This window comes from Ruditapes philippinarum, unplaced genomic scaffold, assembly GCF_026571515.1.
Source record: "Ruditapes philippinarum isolate M1 unplaced genomic scaffold, ASM2657151v2 ctg1591_1_1_1_1, whole genome shotgun sequence".
Classification (NCBI taxonomy): domain Eukaryota; kingdom Metazoa; phylum Mollusca; class Bivalvia; order Venerida; family Veneridae; genus Ruditapes; species Ruditapes philippinarum.
The window spans coordinates 36,457-54,075 of record NW_026853943.1 but is presented as its reverse complement, the minus strand read 5'-3'; the positions used below and the strand labels follow the sequence as shown (position 1 = coordinate 54,075).

Here is a 17,619-nt window from a genome sequence, read left to right as displayed (position 1 = left end):
CATCTTATCTTTTTTTTTATTACATAAATTTACTTTCTGTTATTGAGCTGTTTCGCTTGTTAATCTCAATGGGCATATGCAATTTACATGTAACACTCACACAATAAAAAAAGTCATAGAACCATTTCTGCTTTGTAAAATGGGGGTGTTTAAATACCATTTGCACGTACAGTACATATACATGCTTAGTACAAACAGATATAATAAAACTCCAAGAAATTAGACTTACTCTTGTTTAATAACATCCTTCGAACTTTGTTAGAGAGGGTATAACAACAAATGAAACGAATAAAAGTATCAATATATAGCGCTTTTTATTCTATCATTTACAAAACATTAATTCAGTTAATAACATTACCTACATAAATGTAAAATATTTAAACGTTACCACTTTCACACAAAACACAAATTTGATATAATACAAATATTTGCCATGCGATATTTTATAACATTATTAAGTTTAATTTTAAGATAAAGTTTTTTAGCGCCCCTACCTCAACACACATTCAAAATAAAACAAAAAATAGAAAAAACTATACAAAGGCCCATCAATTTAGGAGCGGCAAGAAAATTGTCATCCTTACTAGATGAAATGTCATTATGAAATACACTTTGGTCTTACATTTAATGTTTGTTTCTATAAGAGTTTTAAGATTCAAATTAAATGAATGTTTGCAAGTTTGTGCTCAAATGATCAAATTAAAAAAAAAATGTTTTACATTTTTAAAACAATTACATTCAAGTATACATTGTACATTTAGTTTAAAAAAGATATATGTATAACAAAAATAAAATATTTCTATGTATCATCACTTGTTTAAAAGTGCTGAAATTTGTACATTTGTCTTTGATTTAATTTTAATTTACAAATGACCTTAATTAAAAACAGTGGCGCATCATTTCCTTATATAAATTTTTATAATCCAACAAGTTTTTTGTTAGATAAAGGTAAAAATGGAAAATCTGTTTAAAATGACAAAATCCTTAGTTGATTTTGATGAAACATGGAGAGTCTCACTTCCAAATTATCAAATTATATTTCCTGCCAAGTTATAATGATATAAGTTAAATCAAGAATATAACTAAAACATTATGTCAGCATTCTAAAACCAGAGGGATGACGGTTGAGGTTTGATGTAAACTTTCTTAAATAAAGAAGCTAATTGACTGATATTGAGGTTTCCTTCAGGTGATACAAAATTCTATATTTATTAATGTTAACATGTTTCGAATATTCTTCCAGTTAAAATTCGTGTTTAAAATATCTTGCATAAGATCACAAAAGATGAAACTTTCCACAACTATAAAAGGTGAATATTATATCAATAACTTTTAACTCAAATAAGAAAGAAGATGAAAGTGAATGAAATGAAATGTGCCAATTTAGATGTAATAAGCAAGTATAAATTACTCTAATATATTTTTTGGTTACTGGCTTACCATCCACTGAAATTTCAAATTTATTCTAATCACCTTTGAAGTTTCAAGAGTATGTCTCGAAAATTTTATGAGTAAGAGTTCAGATAAAAAAGCTTTAACAAAAATGTAAGTATGATTTACAAAAAAGGGCAATTACTATAAAATATAAAGATTATAGTTATTATGCTTACTCATTGCACTCTTCCTAAATGAGATTTATCCACCTACAAAGTTTCAAGTTGATATCTCATACATTTTGTGATATGCTCGGGCTAAATTACAAAAAAAAAAAAGAATAATACGTCTAAACAATTAATTATAAATATTAGTTTTCTGGTGCAAAAATGTTGGGCAGAAAGTTTGACTGGAAAACGGACGTTATTTTAGTTATTTTTATACGATTTCTCAATTTTAATGTTGTATACTTACTATCTTAAATTGTTTCTTTCAGGTAGTCACGATGTTTCCTTTTAGAAGTCTATGTATAGCAATGGTTTCTCAGTTTTATCACTTAAACGTGTTGTTCTAATGATTTATATGTATATTTATATCCTAATATTGTGATATAGATTTTTCTTCTCTTATAACTCCATGCTGGAGTGGCATTGTACTTTTATGCTGTAACTTTTTAACATTGTGTATATGTCTGTACAATGATGAGATGTAAATAAAGATTACTACTATAAGTCTTGCCTTTTTGGCTGTAGATAGCCGGACAGATCCCCACTAATCTGCTCAACCAATTTAAACCGTGTTTAATTAGCCCTCTTCCAAGAAAAAATATAAATAATAAATTATAAATATTCTTTCACGGAAATTTCTATTATGTGTAACTAAATTAACTCAACTCCAACATGTATTGGTTTGAAATTGGATAGTCCAGGGACGTAACTTTTAAAGCCGTATTGCAAACAATCAATATGTTTATATTTTGATCTATTTCCCTTGAAACGTTAGGTGATTATCAACTATATTACCGTTTATAATATGTTTACATAATGAGCATTGACATAGAATTATGAATAATAACTAAATCCAAACTATAAACAACATATACAGTGGATTGATAAAACATGATGAATATATAAATGTTGCACTTTTACTTAAAATAGAGAAATACAGATTCCTAAAGAAGGCACAACACGGTAAAATTGGAAATGTTGTAGGCTCTGTTTGATTGAGCCTGTTCATGGACGGTACTAGAAAGTGCAAGTTAGGGTCCACGCCCCCTAGCACCGACTTAAGCAGAATTCTGCATTTCAACACGAAAATGGGGAAATTTTAAACCGCTTTGTTGTTTTATACTGTTTTGGTGTCACATTTGTTTGTGTCCCTTGTTTTTTTTCGTCTACGGTAAGTATCTTCCCTTAAGCACCTAAATTGTTCTTTTTGTAGCTTTGCCCCTCCCTTCCCCGAATGAATCTCGTATCCCTTTCCCATGTGCCCCTTTACTTTGTGGGCTTATTAAGCACTCAATTACTTATTTACATTAATTTCCTTATCAGTAATTATTTTTTCTTTTTATGTATCATTTAAGTGATTAGCCTGTCCATTCTCTGCATTGCGCCCTCTCCCATTTTTGTTGGGGGTCCTCCTGCTCCTGGACTCCTTGCCACTGGTTATTGTTGCTAGGTCGTGTGAGTGTTGCGTTCATTGAACGCCGCCTTTCATTGTTGATGTTGTTTACCATATTTGATTGAGCATGTACATGGACGGTACTGGAAATTGCAAGTTACCGTCCACGCGCGTAGCTCAGGATTAACATAATTTAGGCCAAACTTTACACACTATAATGAAAAGAACTAACCTAATAAACCTCAGCATTTACGTACTATATGTTTACATGTTAAAATTGTAAGACGTAGTTGTATCAGAATTAACGTACATGCTTAATGTATTAATTCGAAAAGCGATTCATGTTAAATTTAGCCTTGTCATGGGCTATAAAATAGCATATATTATGTCTATTTTCAGTACGTACTATGACGTAAAACGATTTGGATATAGAAAATTTACGAATCATTGTGTGTGTTTAAATGATAATGGAGTAATCATACAGGAATTTTTAGTAATAAAAATGTAACGATTTAATATGTCCTATCAGCAAAAAGGAAACAAAATTGTACAAGAAGAAGAAAAAAAAGAATTAGGAAGTGGAGATAATAATCGAATTAAATAATACGTAATCTTAGATTGAATTACTACAAAAGTGTGAAATTAATTGAAGTAAAGATAAAATTACAACATTACAAAATACACTGACACCTTATTAATTACTAGAAGGCCGCGATGGATTAAACGAATTGACGGCAGATATATGGTAATTCTTCAATAACCTATACTTTTAAAGGTAAGACATTTAAGATAAATAATAAAAACAACGTATGCTAGAATTACAGAAAGTACGATATATGTTTCTATCCCATTATGCATTTTCATTAATAAACTGAGAAACGTGCAAATGAAAATAATACGTACGTGTATGATAGCTGTAAGACAGGAAAATAATATTAGAACAAAGATTAACAATGGAAATTTGCATTAAGAGAATGCAGCCCACAACAACATCCAGTCACACTGGGCTACCGCAAAGGCACTCAGAAGGGAACTGAACAAAAAACAGGAGAGGGCACAAAAGTCGGGAAATGGAGTGGTCGTACCAATAAATTATAACAATTGACAACGAAATAAAGAAAACCCTAAAATATCAAAGCAATTAAAAATATTAAAAAGCAAATGAAGTAACACAATATAAAATCTTCAAGTAAATATATGTATACTTATCAATATCGTTGGATCCTTTGGTAGTTTTACATTTGACTAAAATAAAGTCTGCAACCAAAATGCGCTTGAACAAGATATGTTTGTGTATTGAAACTGTGTTTGGAACCTGCAACTTAAAACATTTACACAGTATTGATGGATATATTTTTCATCTTGTTCGGTGAACTTAAAAACTTACAGATGTGAATAAATGATCTTTAAAACCGCTCTGGATTGTAACTTGTCAAATCTCAAAATATGTACATGACCAGTTTATAACTTCAATAACTTCACGATATCAGATGAAAGGAAGTTGAAACCTTAAACCGTGTTATATTAAGATTGTTTTAAAGAATGGGTATATTAAAGAATTTCAAAAAAGCATACAAACCCACTTACATGTGTTGTAAAATATTCATGACAAGATGACCATTTTTTCAAGTTTGCAACCAATTTTCTCGCTAACCACTTCACGTCCTGTTCCTTGATATCTAGTTTGCTTGACTAGTAAATTGTTCAATGTTACCGTAAAAGTGGACCTGGCCACCGCGTCACTCTATATTTATCCTTTAAAGTTATTTAGTTTTATTTATCTGTTTATTAGAAATAGATCAGATATAATTAATCAAACAAAACATAAATATATCTGAACACCAGATTGTTCTGAGATAATTTTTTAAATGATTAATAACAAACAAGTCAAGCAGTATTACTAAGCTTTAACTAGCTTACAAACCTTTCATGGACAATTGAATGATATTAAAGTATTAAGTACATTGAAAAAGAATGTACGATAATTTTTTGAAGTTGATGGTAAATAATAAATTCATTTTTCAAAAACAGTCAATCACATAAAATATACCTACATTGGCAAAAATGATATCGTAACTAGCACAGATAGACAGGTATTTTCTATATACATCTTAACCATTGTTTATACTTTGTGGATCTTATCTTAAGGAACCTAGCAAGATTAAATATCTCGATTTAAAATCAGATCAATTCATCGGTTGGGTAAGCATAAAACTTAAAGTTATTCAAAGTTATTCAAAGGCTCAATATGCCTCAATACTAATTCACATTTATTATACTAGTTGTTAACAAAGCAATAGTAGCAAAACATATGTCATGAATATGGCTAAATTGTAACAAGATAACGAAAAAATAAAGCTTAGGAAATAAAATTATTAGCATTTCTGAGGCATAATGGGTATTTAAAATAAAATGTATACTGATAGATACAAATCTAGATTAACGCTTCAAGAAGCTGTTAAGATGTGTACGATTATTCTTATATTAGTAATTCACCTAGTAAAAAATATATTTTAGATTTCAAATTCTTGAAAAGTTCTTTTACATTCAGCTTTAATATGTAAAGTGTATAAATTGTGTTAAGGGCATAAGCTTCCACTCAAAGAGTGAAGTTACAGAATGAGTAACTAACGATAACACAACGCAGCTTTTCCGCACAAAAATAAGTCATTTCGTTCATAAAATGGGTTTCATGTCGATCCCCATTTTTATTTTGCTGTCCAGATGACCAAAATGAGAATTCCACAGACTCTTACTATAAATTTATTGTGGAATTTTCACTCCTTTAAGAGAGACCATACAATTCTACTGCTGGGTTATTAGGCTCTAAGCGTATGTTGTCAATATTTCAAATGGGATTTGTACCGATTTATCCACTGCTAATAAGTCTTAGTCATCGACATCTTCTTTTTCTAAGAATTTAGCCTTCGATGACAGGGGCAGCAGCAGCAGTCATGTTCGTTGTGATGTGATCTTGGTATTATGCTAAGATCTACTTGTGGCCAAACAGTGACGATAGAATAGCAAAGCTTTACAAATATTATTTAGCATAACAAAAGGCAGTCACAGACTGCCAATCTCCAGACAAACAAACACAAAATACCCAAAATTATTAATTGTTTGATTAAATAAGGCTATGACCCAATTTTCTCAAGGTATATCGATTTCTGCAATAAATGACTTAAACCAATCTGTAGAAAATGCTCAATGTTGTAATGATATTGACAGTAATATTGAATGTTTTGTTAGTTGTATTGATCAAGTTTGTTCACCAATGTTTAAGAAAACAGTTAAATGTAATGCTCATATTAAATCAAATAACAATTATTCAACACAATTCAATGATAGCTGTGACAATAGCAGGAAAGATTTTTATCAAAAACTTAATAACTATAGGCGCAATAAAAATGACATAAATAGAAAGGAAATGATAGAAGCAAGAAGTATTTATAAGAATAATGTTAGGAATTTTAATTATGAAAAAGACAAACAAAACACTGATAAATTACTAAATGCCAAATATAAAAATGCTAGACTTTATTGGCGAATGCTTAAGGAATCAGTTGCACCAAAGGCACCAAAAGGTATATCTTTAGAAACTTTCACGAATTATTTCAAAGCAATTAATAATCCTGATGACTCATTTTTTCAAGCTGACGACGACGTTATATACTTTAATGAGAAAGTTAAACAAGAATTAAATGATATGTTTTCTGAGTTAGATGTACCCTTTTCTCGTTTAGATATTTTGAAGGGCATATCAGATCTGAATTTGAATAAGAGCGGAGGCCCGGACCGAATATTAAACGAATTTCTTATTCATGGAAAAAATGTTTTAGCTGGCTATTTTTTAAATCTTTTTAACAAACTATTATATCTTGGGTATTTTCCTAAAAAGTGGAGCGAAGGTCTCATTGTTCCTATACATAAAAGTAGAAGTCTGTCGGAAGCTGAAAACTTTAGAGGTATAACACTTTTAAGCGTTATCGGAAAATTATTCACACGTTTAATTAATACTAGGTGTCAAGTGCTGTGTGGCAGCCGTAAAAAGTTGCCCCGTACTTCACTTCAGTGTTGTTATATTTTCTGGTCCTTCGGGATCATTGATGCCAACACTATAAAGTGTTGAGAATTGAGTACCGCTCAAGCCGGTGCTAGGGGGCGTGAGGGATGTTGCACTTATTCATTATCTCTCATGTACAGACTCAATCAAACCGAGTCTGCAATTCTTATGTTATTTTGTTGTGATTAATGCTTCCGAGGGATCACTTTGTTTCCAGAATTTTGTACTTCACAACAGCAGGTGTCAAGTGCTGTGTGGCAGCCGTAAAAAGTTGCCCCGTACTTCACTTCAGTGTTGTTATATTTTCTGGTCCTTCGGGATCATTGATGCCAACACTATAAAGTGTTGAGAATTGAGTACCGCTCAAGCCGGTGCTAGGGGGCGTGAGGGATGTTGCACTTATTCATTATCTCTCATGTACAGACTCAATCAAACCGAGTCTGCAATTCTTATGTTATTTTGTTGTGATTAATGCTTCCGAGGGATCACTTTGTTTCCAGAATTTTACACATTGGGCAGAAAATTATTACGTTTACGTATAATCTCAAGCGGGATTTAGAGCCAAAATGGGCACCACTGATTATTTTTTTGTTTTACATGGTTTGATTAATCATATTATTAATAATAATAAACAATTGTTTTGTGCATTCATAGATTTTTCAAAAGCATTCGACTATCTAGTAAGAGAAAACATTTGGTATAAACTTTATCAATAGGGACTTCGTGGTAGGCTTTATAATGTTATTAAATGTCTCTACAGCTGTGTCACAACTAGAGTAAGATTAAATAATAATGTAGGAGAAATATTCGAAAGTTATTTAGGAGTACGACAGGGCGAAAGTATTTCCCCTTTTTTATTTTCAATGTATCTAAACGATCTTGAAGACAAGTTTTATTTAAAAGGGTCAAAAGGCATAGACATCGGTTATTTTAATATTTGTAATAATTGTATATAACATTGTAATATTTGCTTCTTCAAAAGACGAATTACAGGATAATCTTAATATTTTGCATAAGTATTGTAATCGTTGGAAATTATGTCTTAATAAGGCTAAAACAAAAGTAATTGTTTTCAGGAAAGGGGGCCGCCTGCCACAAAATCTTAACTTTTATTATGATGGATATCCTTTAGAAATAGTTAACAAATTTTCATATCTAGGTATTGTTTTTACGACAGGTGGTTCTTTTAGTGAGACTCATAAAACTTTATCCGGTCAAGCACAGAAAGCGATTTTTAGGTTAAGAAAGTATCTGTACAAATACACTAATATTACAATTGAACACGCTTTAGAGTTATTTGATAAATTAGTTAAACCGATTCTTTTGTACGGTTCGGAGGTATGTGGTTTAACAAAAGCTCCACAAATAGAAAGAATTCATACTCTATTTTGTAAATCTATTTTTTATGTTAAAACCTCTACTCAGAATGATTTTATCTATGGTGAACTTGGTAGAACAGATCTTTATTCACAGCGTATTTTTAGAATAATTAAATATTGGTTAAAAGTTACAAGTAGTATCGAACGAAAATATATCAAATTGATTTACTTGCAAATGTTAAGTGATTTAGATAAAGAAAAACCCAGGATAATAAACTGGGCATCTCAAGTCAGAGACGTTTTAGGAAATTTAGGATTTTTCGAAGTTTGGCTAGCTCAGGGTGTTGGTAACCAAACATTGTTTTTATCTAAGCTAAAACAAAGAATTTCAGATGTTTTTATTCAAGAATGGACAAGTCGTATAAATTTATCATCAAGAGCAAGATTTTATAGAGTATTTGCAAAATTTTATCTAAAGAATGTTAATATAAGTAAATACTTGACAGCTTTAACCAGATTAAGACTGTCAGCTCATCATTTAAGTGTTGAAACTGGCAGATGGGGTAACATTTCCTTAAGCGACAGATTATGTAGTGCATGTCAAAAATTAGAAGACGAATTTCACCTATTGTTTGAATGTAAATTGTATAACTCTATTAGGAAGCGATATATCAATCAATATTACGTAATAAACCCAAATATGTATAAAACTGCAGAACTGTTTAACTCTCATTCAGTACAAATTGTAAGAAATTTAGCAATGTTTGTCTATAAAGCTTTCGAGATTAGAAAAGAATCTACATTGCAATCTTAGAGAGTAATAAATATTTATATACTGTATGATTCTAAAGTTCCTTTCTGAACTTTCATATGTTCCTCTTTACATGTAAAAACATTTTCCTATTTTCAAACTTTATTTGATACCTTTTAAATGTTCGATATGTTGTATCATGTTCGTTATTCTTTTTTTTCTTCTTCTTTTTTTTTTTCTTGTTCTTTTCATAGTTTTTTTTTATTATCCTCTTGTTAAACACTTTTTATTATAGCAAAAACTAAAGGTAAACAAATCTTGATTATCGTTTACATTATAATTGACATGGTTATTTCCCTTGTATGCGTCATACTCGTCTTGTACTTTCGTTTTCGATACAAGGCAATTTGTCAAATACTAAAATGCATATTTGTATGTGTGTCTAAATCTGACATATTCATATCTGCCATAAAAACATGTCATGCTTTAGAGTTTTAGTAGTAAAAATAATGGTCTTGTAATTTCATTTTCGATACAAGGCATTATGTTACATACATTTGTAGGAGGTTCGTAATACCAAACATTATAAATATTTATATATGAGCATATTATGATAAAACAAGTAAACATTTATAACCATTGATGTTTAGTAAAAAGAACACATACAGAACAAGGTAACAAACCAAATAATCAAAGAGATAAATATGTATGAAATTATAATTGATATGAATTAAAATGTAAATGACATCATATAGTCTTAATGTAACAATATGTTGAAAGTGAGTAATGTTATTATTCAATGTCCGTTATTGTATTGTAATGTATTGTGTAATGTATTGTATTGCTGAGAATGTTGTAATTTAATTTTGTGTCAGGTCAAGGGCTTATTAGCCTAAACCAGACTGTTGTTGTTTACATGTGGATTTTGAAATAAAATTCTTCTTCTTCATGCTTGCTTTTACAGTTGAACTGTACGCTTTCGCCCTTCGATTGCATCTGACGGGCAAAGTGAAAATTTTCACTGAAGTTCCTTGACATGACAGGACTGGAACCTGTGTGCAAAACTCATACTTCATTCACCCGCTCCGTTTTTCCAGAATAATAATTCTTTTCTATTCAACGCTTTCCAATGAAATAGGACTAAGAAAATACGATTTTCTTTTCAATTCAGTGAATTGTTTTTAATTTTTCTATGTTGTAGGTATTTTTCTGTTGCTATGCCTTCCGACGGACTTCTTTTAGTAATACATTGAGACTTATTTAATAGTCAGTAAAGTAGACAGTCAAACACATAAACATAAAATCAAACCAACACCGTCCAAATAAGTATAAACATTAGTAACTGTCAATGAACGTATTTATAAATTTTTATCATCTATCATCTTGAAAGGTTAAAAATATTTATATTGAGCGAGAAAAATGTACAATACATGCTATGCATTGATAGATAGGTACATACCATAATAGAATACCAGATATCTAATATCAGATACACAGTGGTATTTTTGTTTCAATTTGAATCTTTGTATCTTTGTCATTTTTAATCGGCAATAAAAATTTATATTTTTTTTTGCATTCTTCAATGTTTTGAAATATTCATTTTAAAACGATACTGGAATTTCTGCATATTAATCTTGTAAGGTAAAAACTATCACATATAAATTCTAATCATTTTGATAAACTTAATCACGGTGATGGGTTAAGCATAATTATTGGTTATGTAAGTTGACATACTAATTCACAAAGCTTAAATAGGGTAAATATCGAATAAAGGACATTTCTGCAAAGTTTATAGCCGTTAAATAAATACTGTTTATGTAGATATTTCTATAGACAAATGTACTACCGCGCAAAAGAAATAAGCAATGATACCTGGCTGAAATTATAACACAACTAAAGAGTTTGCTCCGTTCACTTTGTTTATACTCTGCTTGTAACCATTTCATGACATTTTTACTTAACAATTGATCATTAAAAAATAGCCGAAATATAATCGTTGAAAATACGATCACCATAATAACGGCGATATATATGTAGCTTTATATAACTTTATATTTCAGAATATCACTTTTGTTAAATTCTATAGGACAAAGTCCGTGCATAATCCAAAGGCACTTATCCTAGTCTGTCAAGATGCCTTAATTTTGTTCCAGCCCCGAAAATGAATGTAAGTATGCTTTTAAGGGACTCCACTGAGGTTTAAAACGCCTAAAAAATAGCATTTGAATTTTTACATAAATGAGCTTAGGCACTTTAAACAGAAATATATGCAAAGAAAGTTAAGAAATATACTTTTAAATAAATTGAAAATCGTATTTTTATGCTTTTTTTTTGCCCGATTTGAGTGAAAAGCGTTTAAACACTTTTCATTTTGTATCATTTTTTTACTAATTGAATAATTATTCTGGAAAAACGAAGTGTGCAAATGATCTGAAATTTTGCAAAACTATTAGTGGTCTAAACCTACATCAAATGGTACATTTATCTAAAAAAAATGTTTCAGTCTCATCATCAGTGGAGTCCCTTTAATTTTAGGACATGTAACGGTTATTAATCACGACTTACAACTTAATAGTTCATTATCTACAACAAATGCTTTGAAATTTTACTTACATGTGCGTTCATAAATACAGCTAAATAGTGTTCACGCCTTAGCTCCTGGTCAGGTTTTACTTAAATTGTAATAACACATTATCCATTATTTCGGAATTTTGTATTTTCTGTCTTATGGGATTACACATCGGGCATATAATTAGATATAACATTAAACGCCATTCCAGCCATATTACAATTCCATTACAAGCTATTACAACGTGTTCTTTAACTTTTCTATAAGAGTCTGTAATTGACTGAATTAACAGTAGAATATGATATTTTATTACAGAGGCTCGATATTCAATTAATTTGTTTATGACCATATTTGCAGTTCATGACTATGTTTGCAGTTCATGATAAATATTTAAGTTTTTTTTCAGTTTTCAAAAAGTTACATGAGAGGCGTATGACAATCAACTTAAAATATATTAAGATTGACTTCTGATTGTACTTCATTGAAATAACCTATTAACATTTATGTAACAAACGAAAAGTATTCAGCCATATAGCCGTTGGACACGTATTTTACTTTTCAGAATGTAGTAATCTTCTCACTACTAGTTTTGCCATCAGTACTTGCTGCCATTAAAACAGGTAATATTTATTTTCCTTAAATATAAATCGAAGTATCAACGATATCAAAGCGTAAGAACATGAATTATTGAGAACGTGAATTTTTAGATATTCCATGCCTTTCATAAGAAGCTCTTTGTTTTATGGTAGAAATATATTCATTGTACCTATTTTGTTCCCCTAGATGTATATTCATTATACTTGGTAACTGGTTCGTTTTGTAGAAACATACAACTTTTCTTTAAGAAAAAAACAAACTTAATTTTTTGTTTAGAAATTTCATCTTTTGCACATTTCACAGACTAAATGAACACGCTTAAAGTTTTCGCTAACAATAAGACATCTAACAGGAAGACGCAATTTTTAGTGATAAGTGATTTTTACTTGTTGTATTTCTTAACCCATGTTCGCTTTTACCCTGTGTATATCAAGGGACAGGACGTGACGTGGTTGCACACTTAGTAGGGGACCGAACAAAAAGCCGGAGAGGGCACAAAAGTCGGACATGGAGTGGCCTTACCAATAAATTATAACAATTGACAACTAAATAAAGAAACCTCTAAAAATGTCAAAGCAATGTAAAAATAATTTACATAATTGTATAAAATCTTCAAGGAAATATATGTGACTAATCAATAGCGTTGAATAATTGGCAGTTTTACATTCGACTAAAATAATACGTTTGCAACCAGAAATGCTTGAAGTACAAGTTTGCAACAAAATGCGCTTGATCCAGATATGATTTTGTATTGAAACTTTGTTTTGAACATACATATTAAAATGTTACACAGTATTTATAGATACATATTTTATCTTGTTTGGTGAACTTCAAAAATTACAGCTGAACATAAATGAGCTTATAACTTCAATAACTTCGTCATATCAGATCACAGGATGCTAAAACCTTAAACAGAGTGTCCTATTAAAATTGCTTTAATGAATGTGCTTATTAAAGAATTTCAAAATAACAAACAAACCCACTTACCTGAGAAAAGTATGTGCGAGCTTTGTAAATATTTATGACTCGGTAGCAATTTTGTCAAGTTTGTAACTATTTGTTTTCGCTTGAGCAAAAAGTGAGCAACAATTTACGTCCTGTCCCTTGATATATGTGGTACATTCATAATCAAACCGTTAAACCTTCTTCTTACGAACAGTTATAGCATCTTTCACTTTAATTTGCAGATGTTGTTGTACAAAAGGCAAGCAGTTTGACTGACGACATTCAATATGGATGTGGCAGAAAAATAACATTTATTTGCTCTTTTACGGAGGGCACTGCCGCTATCTTATGGAAGTATTCAGACGAAGTAACACCAATTGCTCGATGTATAAAAAATGTCTGCGATCTAAATCCTGTTTATGTTAAAGAGTTCGAAATTTCAGTCGGTATAGCAGAGGGTATTTTTAATTTGACAATGATAAAAGTGAAAAACATCGGGAAAAAGTTGGTATGTTCAGACGGATTACACAGTGATTCTCAAATTATTAGCATAAATGGTAAGACAAATTTTTCTACTAGATTTCTTTCATTTGTAAAAAAATGTGTGTTGTTTGTAAGCTCACCTAAGCTGGCCCAGGAATAGATTAAAGGATCGGTGAATGTCCGGCGTCTGTCATCTGTCTTTCGTCGTTTGTCGTCTGTCCACATTTAGTTCGTTAACATTCTATTGGTTACAGTTTTGCCTCAATTGTCACCAAACTTGGACAGGATTTTGTCCAAGTAATTGCTCGGACGAGTCAGAACTTGGGTCATCTCGCCGGATGAAAAACTAGGTCACAGTAGCTAAAGTATAAGAATCTTGTTAACATTTTAGTTGATATTATTTTGATCCGGATATCCTGGAAATTGGCCAGAAAGGTTGTTTTGATGATATCTAGCTCAAGTTCGAATGTCACCTGGGGTAAAAAACTAGATCATACAGCCCAAATAAGGAAACATCTTGTTTACACTCTAGAGGTAACATTTGCAACCCAAACATCCTGACAATTTGTCAGAAAATGTTGTTTTGGTAATTTACTTGCTCATGTCCAATAATTTTCTAGCTCATCTTCGAATATGGATTATCCTAGTCGTACAGTCCAAATATTGAGAAACATATATTGAGAAACCTTGTAAGCACAAGAGAAGCTACTATTTTGGTCCAAATGTCCTTGAAATTGGTCAGAAATGTTAATAAGATGACTTGTAGATCAACTACAGAATCTTTATTGTAATATCAGTTTGAGGAAGAAGTATTTAATACAATCATGTGAATACTAGTAAGAAAACAATTAATCTCATGAAATGAAATTTTTTACATATATTGTGTTTTTATTGTTATAAGATGTTATAAATCTCGTTCTTTATTGGAATTTTACGAAGATCTTTAAAGATTTTTGCTCTCACTGTTTGAAATTCAGAATATAAAACTAGTGCTATTCAATTTTAGGTGCAATTAGTTATGACTGTCTACAATATATTATACCTGTATGTGATGATTTTGTCGGTACTAATTATCAAAGCGTCGCCTTTTTTTTCACTGATAATTTCAAGATAAGCAAAACTTTGTTCTTTATATGTTTCAATATAATTATATTATATTTTGACTTTTCTACATGCAAAGAAACTTTCTATTTATATGTTGACGGAGAGCACGTTTTAAATCTCAAATGAACCAAAAAAAAATTTGGCCGTTTTGTAATTTAAATGATTGTTTAAAAAATATCATCGGTCTCAGCGGTGTTTATCGGCTATTTAACACCGGTTTGGAGTTTTAATGCGAAGGAATTGACCACGAAGGCCGTAGGACTGAGCGGTTAATAAAACGACAAAACCGGTGTTAAATAGCCGACAAACACCGCTCAGACCGAATTAAACAATAGTGTGAAAGAGCATGATATAAGATTTTTCTGATAACTGTCACGAAGTTCTTCGGAAAATGTCGAAGAAGCACTCGTCAAAATGGTAATTTTCATCTTTAAAAGAAGAGCTTGAAGTGCTTAATTAAACTTTGATGATTAAGTTTGCCTTACATATTGTATTATGTGTCAGAAAAAACTTTATTGTCCATTTTTTCCATCGCCTCTTGTTTAGGTAGTTATTTGCTTTTTCTGTTCATTTGTGATCTTCTTCCTAGCCATACTTAATTAGCTAATTGGACAAATGCAAACTTAAGAAAATGATTTATACACTTATTGAATAATCAAAAAACAATAAAACTTGCAGTGACAAAAAATATCAAAAGAACTCAAGTGCATCTTCAGAGTTTTCAGAAGAATTCTAGGACATTTGAAAAATCGGGCAAAAATGTGTCAACCGGTGCTTTATGTTTGCGACCTTCCATTATAATTTGGAAATTATGTCTGGCAAGGAAGAACATCACAAATGAACAGATCAATATGTGCGGATGGGCAATTAATTTGAAAATTTTACTTAAAACTACCAGATAAACAAGAGGCAATGAAAAAAAGGTCAATTATGTTGTTGCTGTTGTTGTTTTCTGACACATAATACAATATGTAAGGCATTCTATATATTCAAAGTTTAATTTCGCACCTCGAACTCTTGACAGAAAAAAAATTACCATTTTTGACAAGTGTTTCTTGGGCATATATAAAAGTTTTCGACGAACTCCGTGACAGTTATCAGTACAAATCCTGACAAGTTATCAAAAGAACTCCATCCACGTGTAACAGTTCCTCCTTCTCTTTACATTTTATATAAAAACACCGGTCTTGAGATTATAATGTCGCACTGTTTTAACCAGGCACCGGGAAAAATGTCCACAACTATCGGTGGTATTACTGTTTTAGGTTACCGACGATATATATTGTTTACAAACAACATTATTTTGCTTGTATGGAGTACCGTGTGAAACGAACGATGTCATGTAGCACATGAAGCATATATCAAATTAAACACAGCATATAGGATTGTTGTAAATGCATTACTACAATCCGAAAAAGTTAAAACATAGAATTTTTCTGTTATTTAATGCACAAGAATAATGTACATAAACAGAATAAAATTTTGCGGAACAAAATATTATTAGAGTTTTATCCATTCAGCAATGATTTTGTGCATGCGCCATTCGCTTAATGTAATAAATTACCATATTTATTTCATACAAGCATTTTTTAGGTATATTTTTTTAAAAAATTCAAACAATTATTTTTGCATCATATAAATGGCTTTATACACTTTAAATCTTCAATTTGTTTGCTATTTCACACGGTTCATTCAGTTTACAATACCATTTATATGTTTCCTAATAAATATGCTCATAATTTGTACCTTCTAGTTTTCTTCAAATGTACACTTTATAATGCAATTCCGTTAAAATTCAGGTCCAGATGTTGTTATACAGAAAGCAGGCACTCTGGCTGATGTAACACCATCTGAATGTGGCAGAAGCTTAACATTATCTTGCATCTTTAAGAAGGATACATTTGCAATTGTATGGAAGAATAGAAATGATAAAATAGCAATTGCTCAATGCTTACAAAACGTTTGCGATATTAATCCGGAACTTGAAGGACAATACAATATTTCATTTGATAGTAAACAGTGTATTTTCAATTTGACAATAATAAAAGTTACTATGAAAGATAACGGAAGAAATTTGGTATGTTCAGACGGATCTCATAGTGACTCGTACAATATAACAGTCAGAGGTAAGCATAATATTTAATAATTTTACCGTCCGATGATGTCCGTTATGACCTCGGAGGCGTAACGGCTTTAATGCCTTTGCCAGATCTGAAATGAAATACGGCGTAAAGACACTGCCAATAATATTGGTTGTCGCCCTTTTAACACAGTAACAGTTGTCATTGTCAACAAATATCTCTCATTCTGTTTAGAAAACATGAAATAGAAAAAAATTCTGTTTAACTTTTGTTAATGTTCTTTATTTTTTAGGATAATATTAGTTCTAGTTTCATTTGTGAAATTGTGCGCTTGATCTGATGATGTCAAAATAGAGTGAAATAAGAATCCCTAAAGAAAGCCTAACGCGACAAAATTGAAAATGTTGCAGGCTCGGTTTGATTGAGCCTGTTCATGGACGGTACTGTCACAAGTCAACAATCTCTAGATACGAGGGGTGTCAAATATGAATGCAACTAGGCCAATATCTCGGTTTTAACCACGTTTTGCACGAACTATGTAAAAATGTCGCAAAGATGGCTATGTAAGCTCTCAATTGAAACAATACATGTGTAAATCAGTTCAGTCTAGCTTTGACAATAGCTCGATTTTTTTTGCTATCTACTCGTGTATACTAACGCTAAAATGGTTGGAAAAAGGTTTCCTTTCTCCGACCAAATACGGTCAAGAACTG

At 30.9% G+C, this 17,619-nt stretch overlaps 1 protein-coding gene across 1 annotated transcript in view; it reads left to right on the top strand.

Annotated features, from left to right (window-relative positions):
• Positions 1 to 3,278: 3,278 nt before the first annotated feature.
• Positions 3,279 to 17,619, top strand: part of LOC132738461 (uncharacterized) — a 33,418-nt gene continuing 19,077 nt past the window's right edge. The window contains exons 1-5 of the mRNA XM_060725964.1: positions 3,279 to 3,769; positions 11,188 to 11,294; positions 12,259 to 12,316; positions 13,481 to 13,795; positions 16,625 to 16,951. Of these exons, the coding sequence (XP_060581947.1) occupies positions 11,289 to 11,294; positions 12,259 to 12,316; positions 13,481 to 13,795; positions 16,625 to 16,951 (706 nt within the window). The 5' untranslated portion in view covers positions 3,279 to 3,769; positions 11,188 to 11,288. The remainder of the gene's footprint in view (positions 3,770 to 11,187; positions 11,295 to 12,258; positions 12,317 to 13,480; positions 13,796 to 16,624; positions 16,952 to 17,619) is intronic.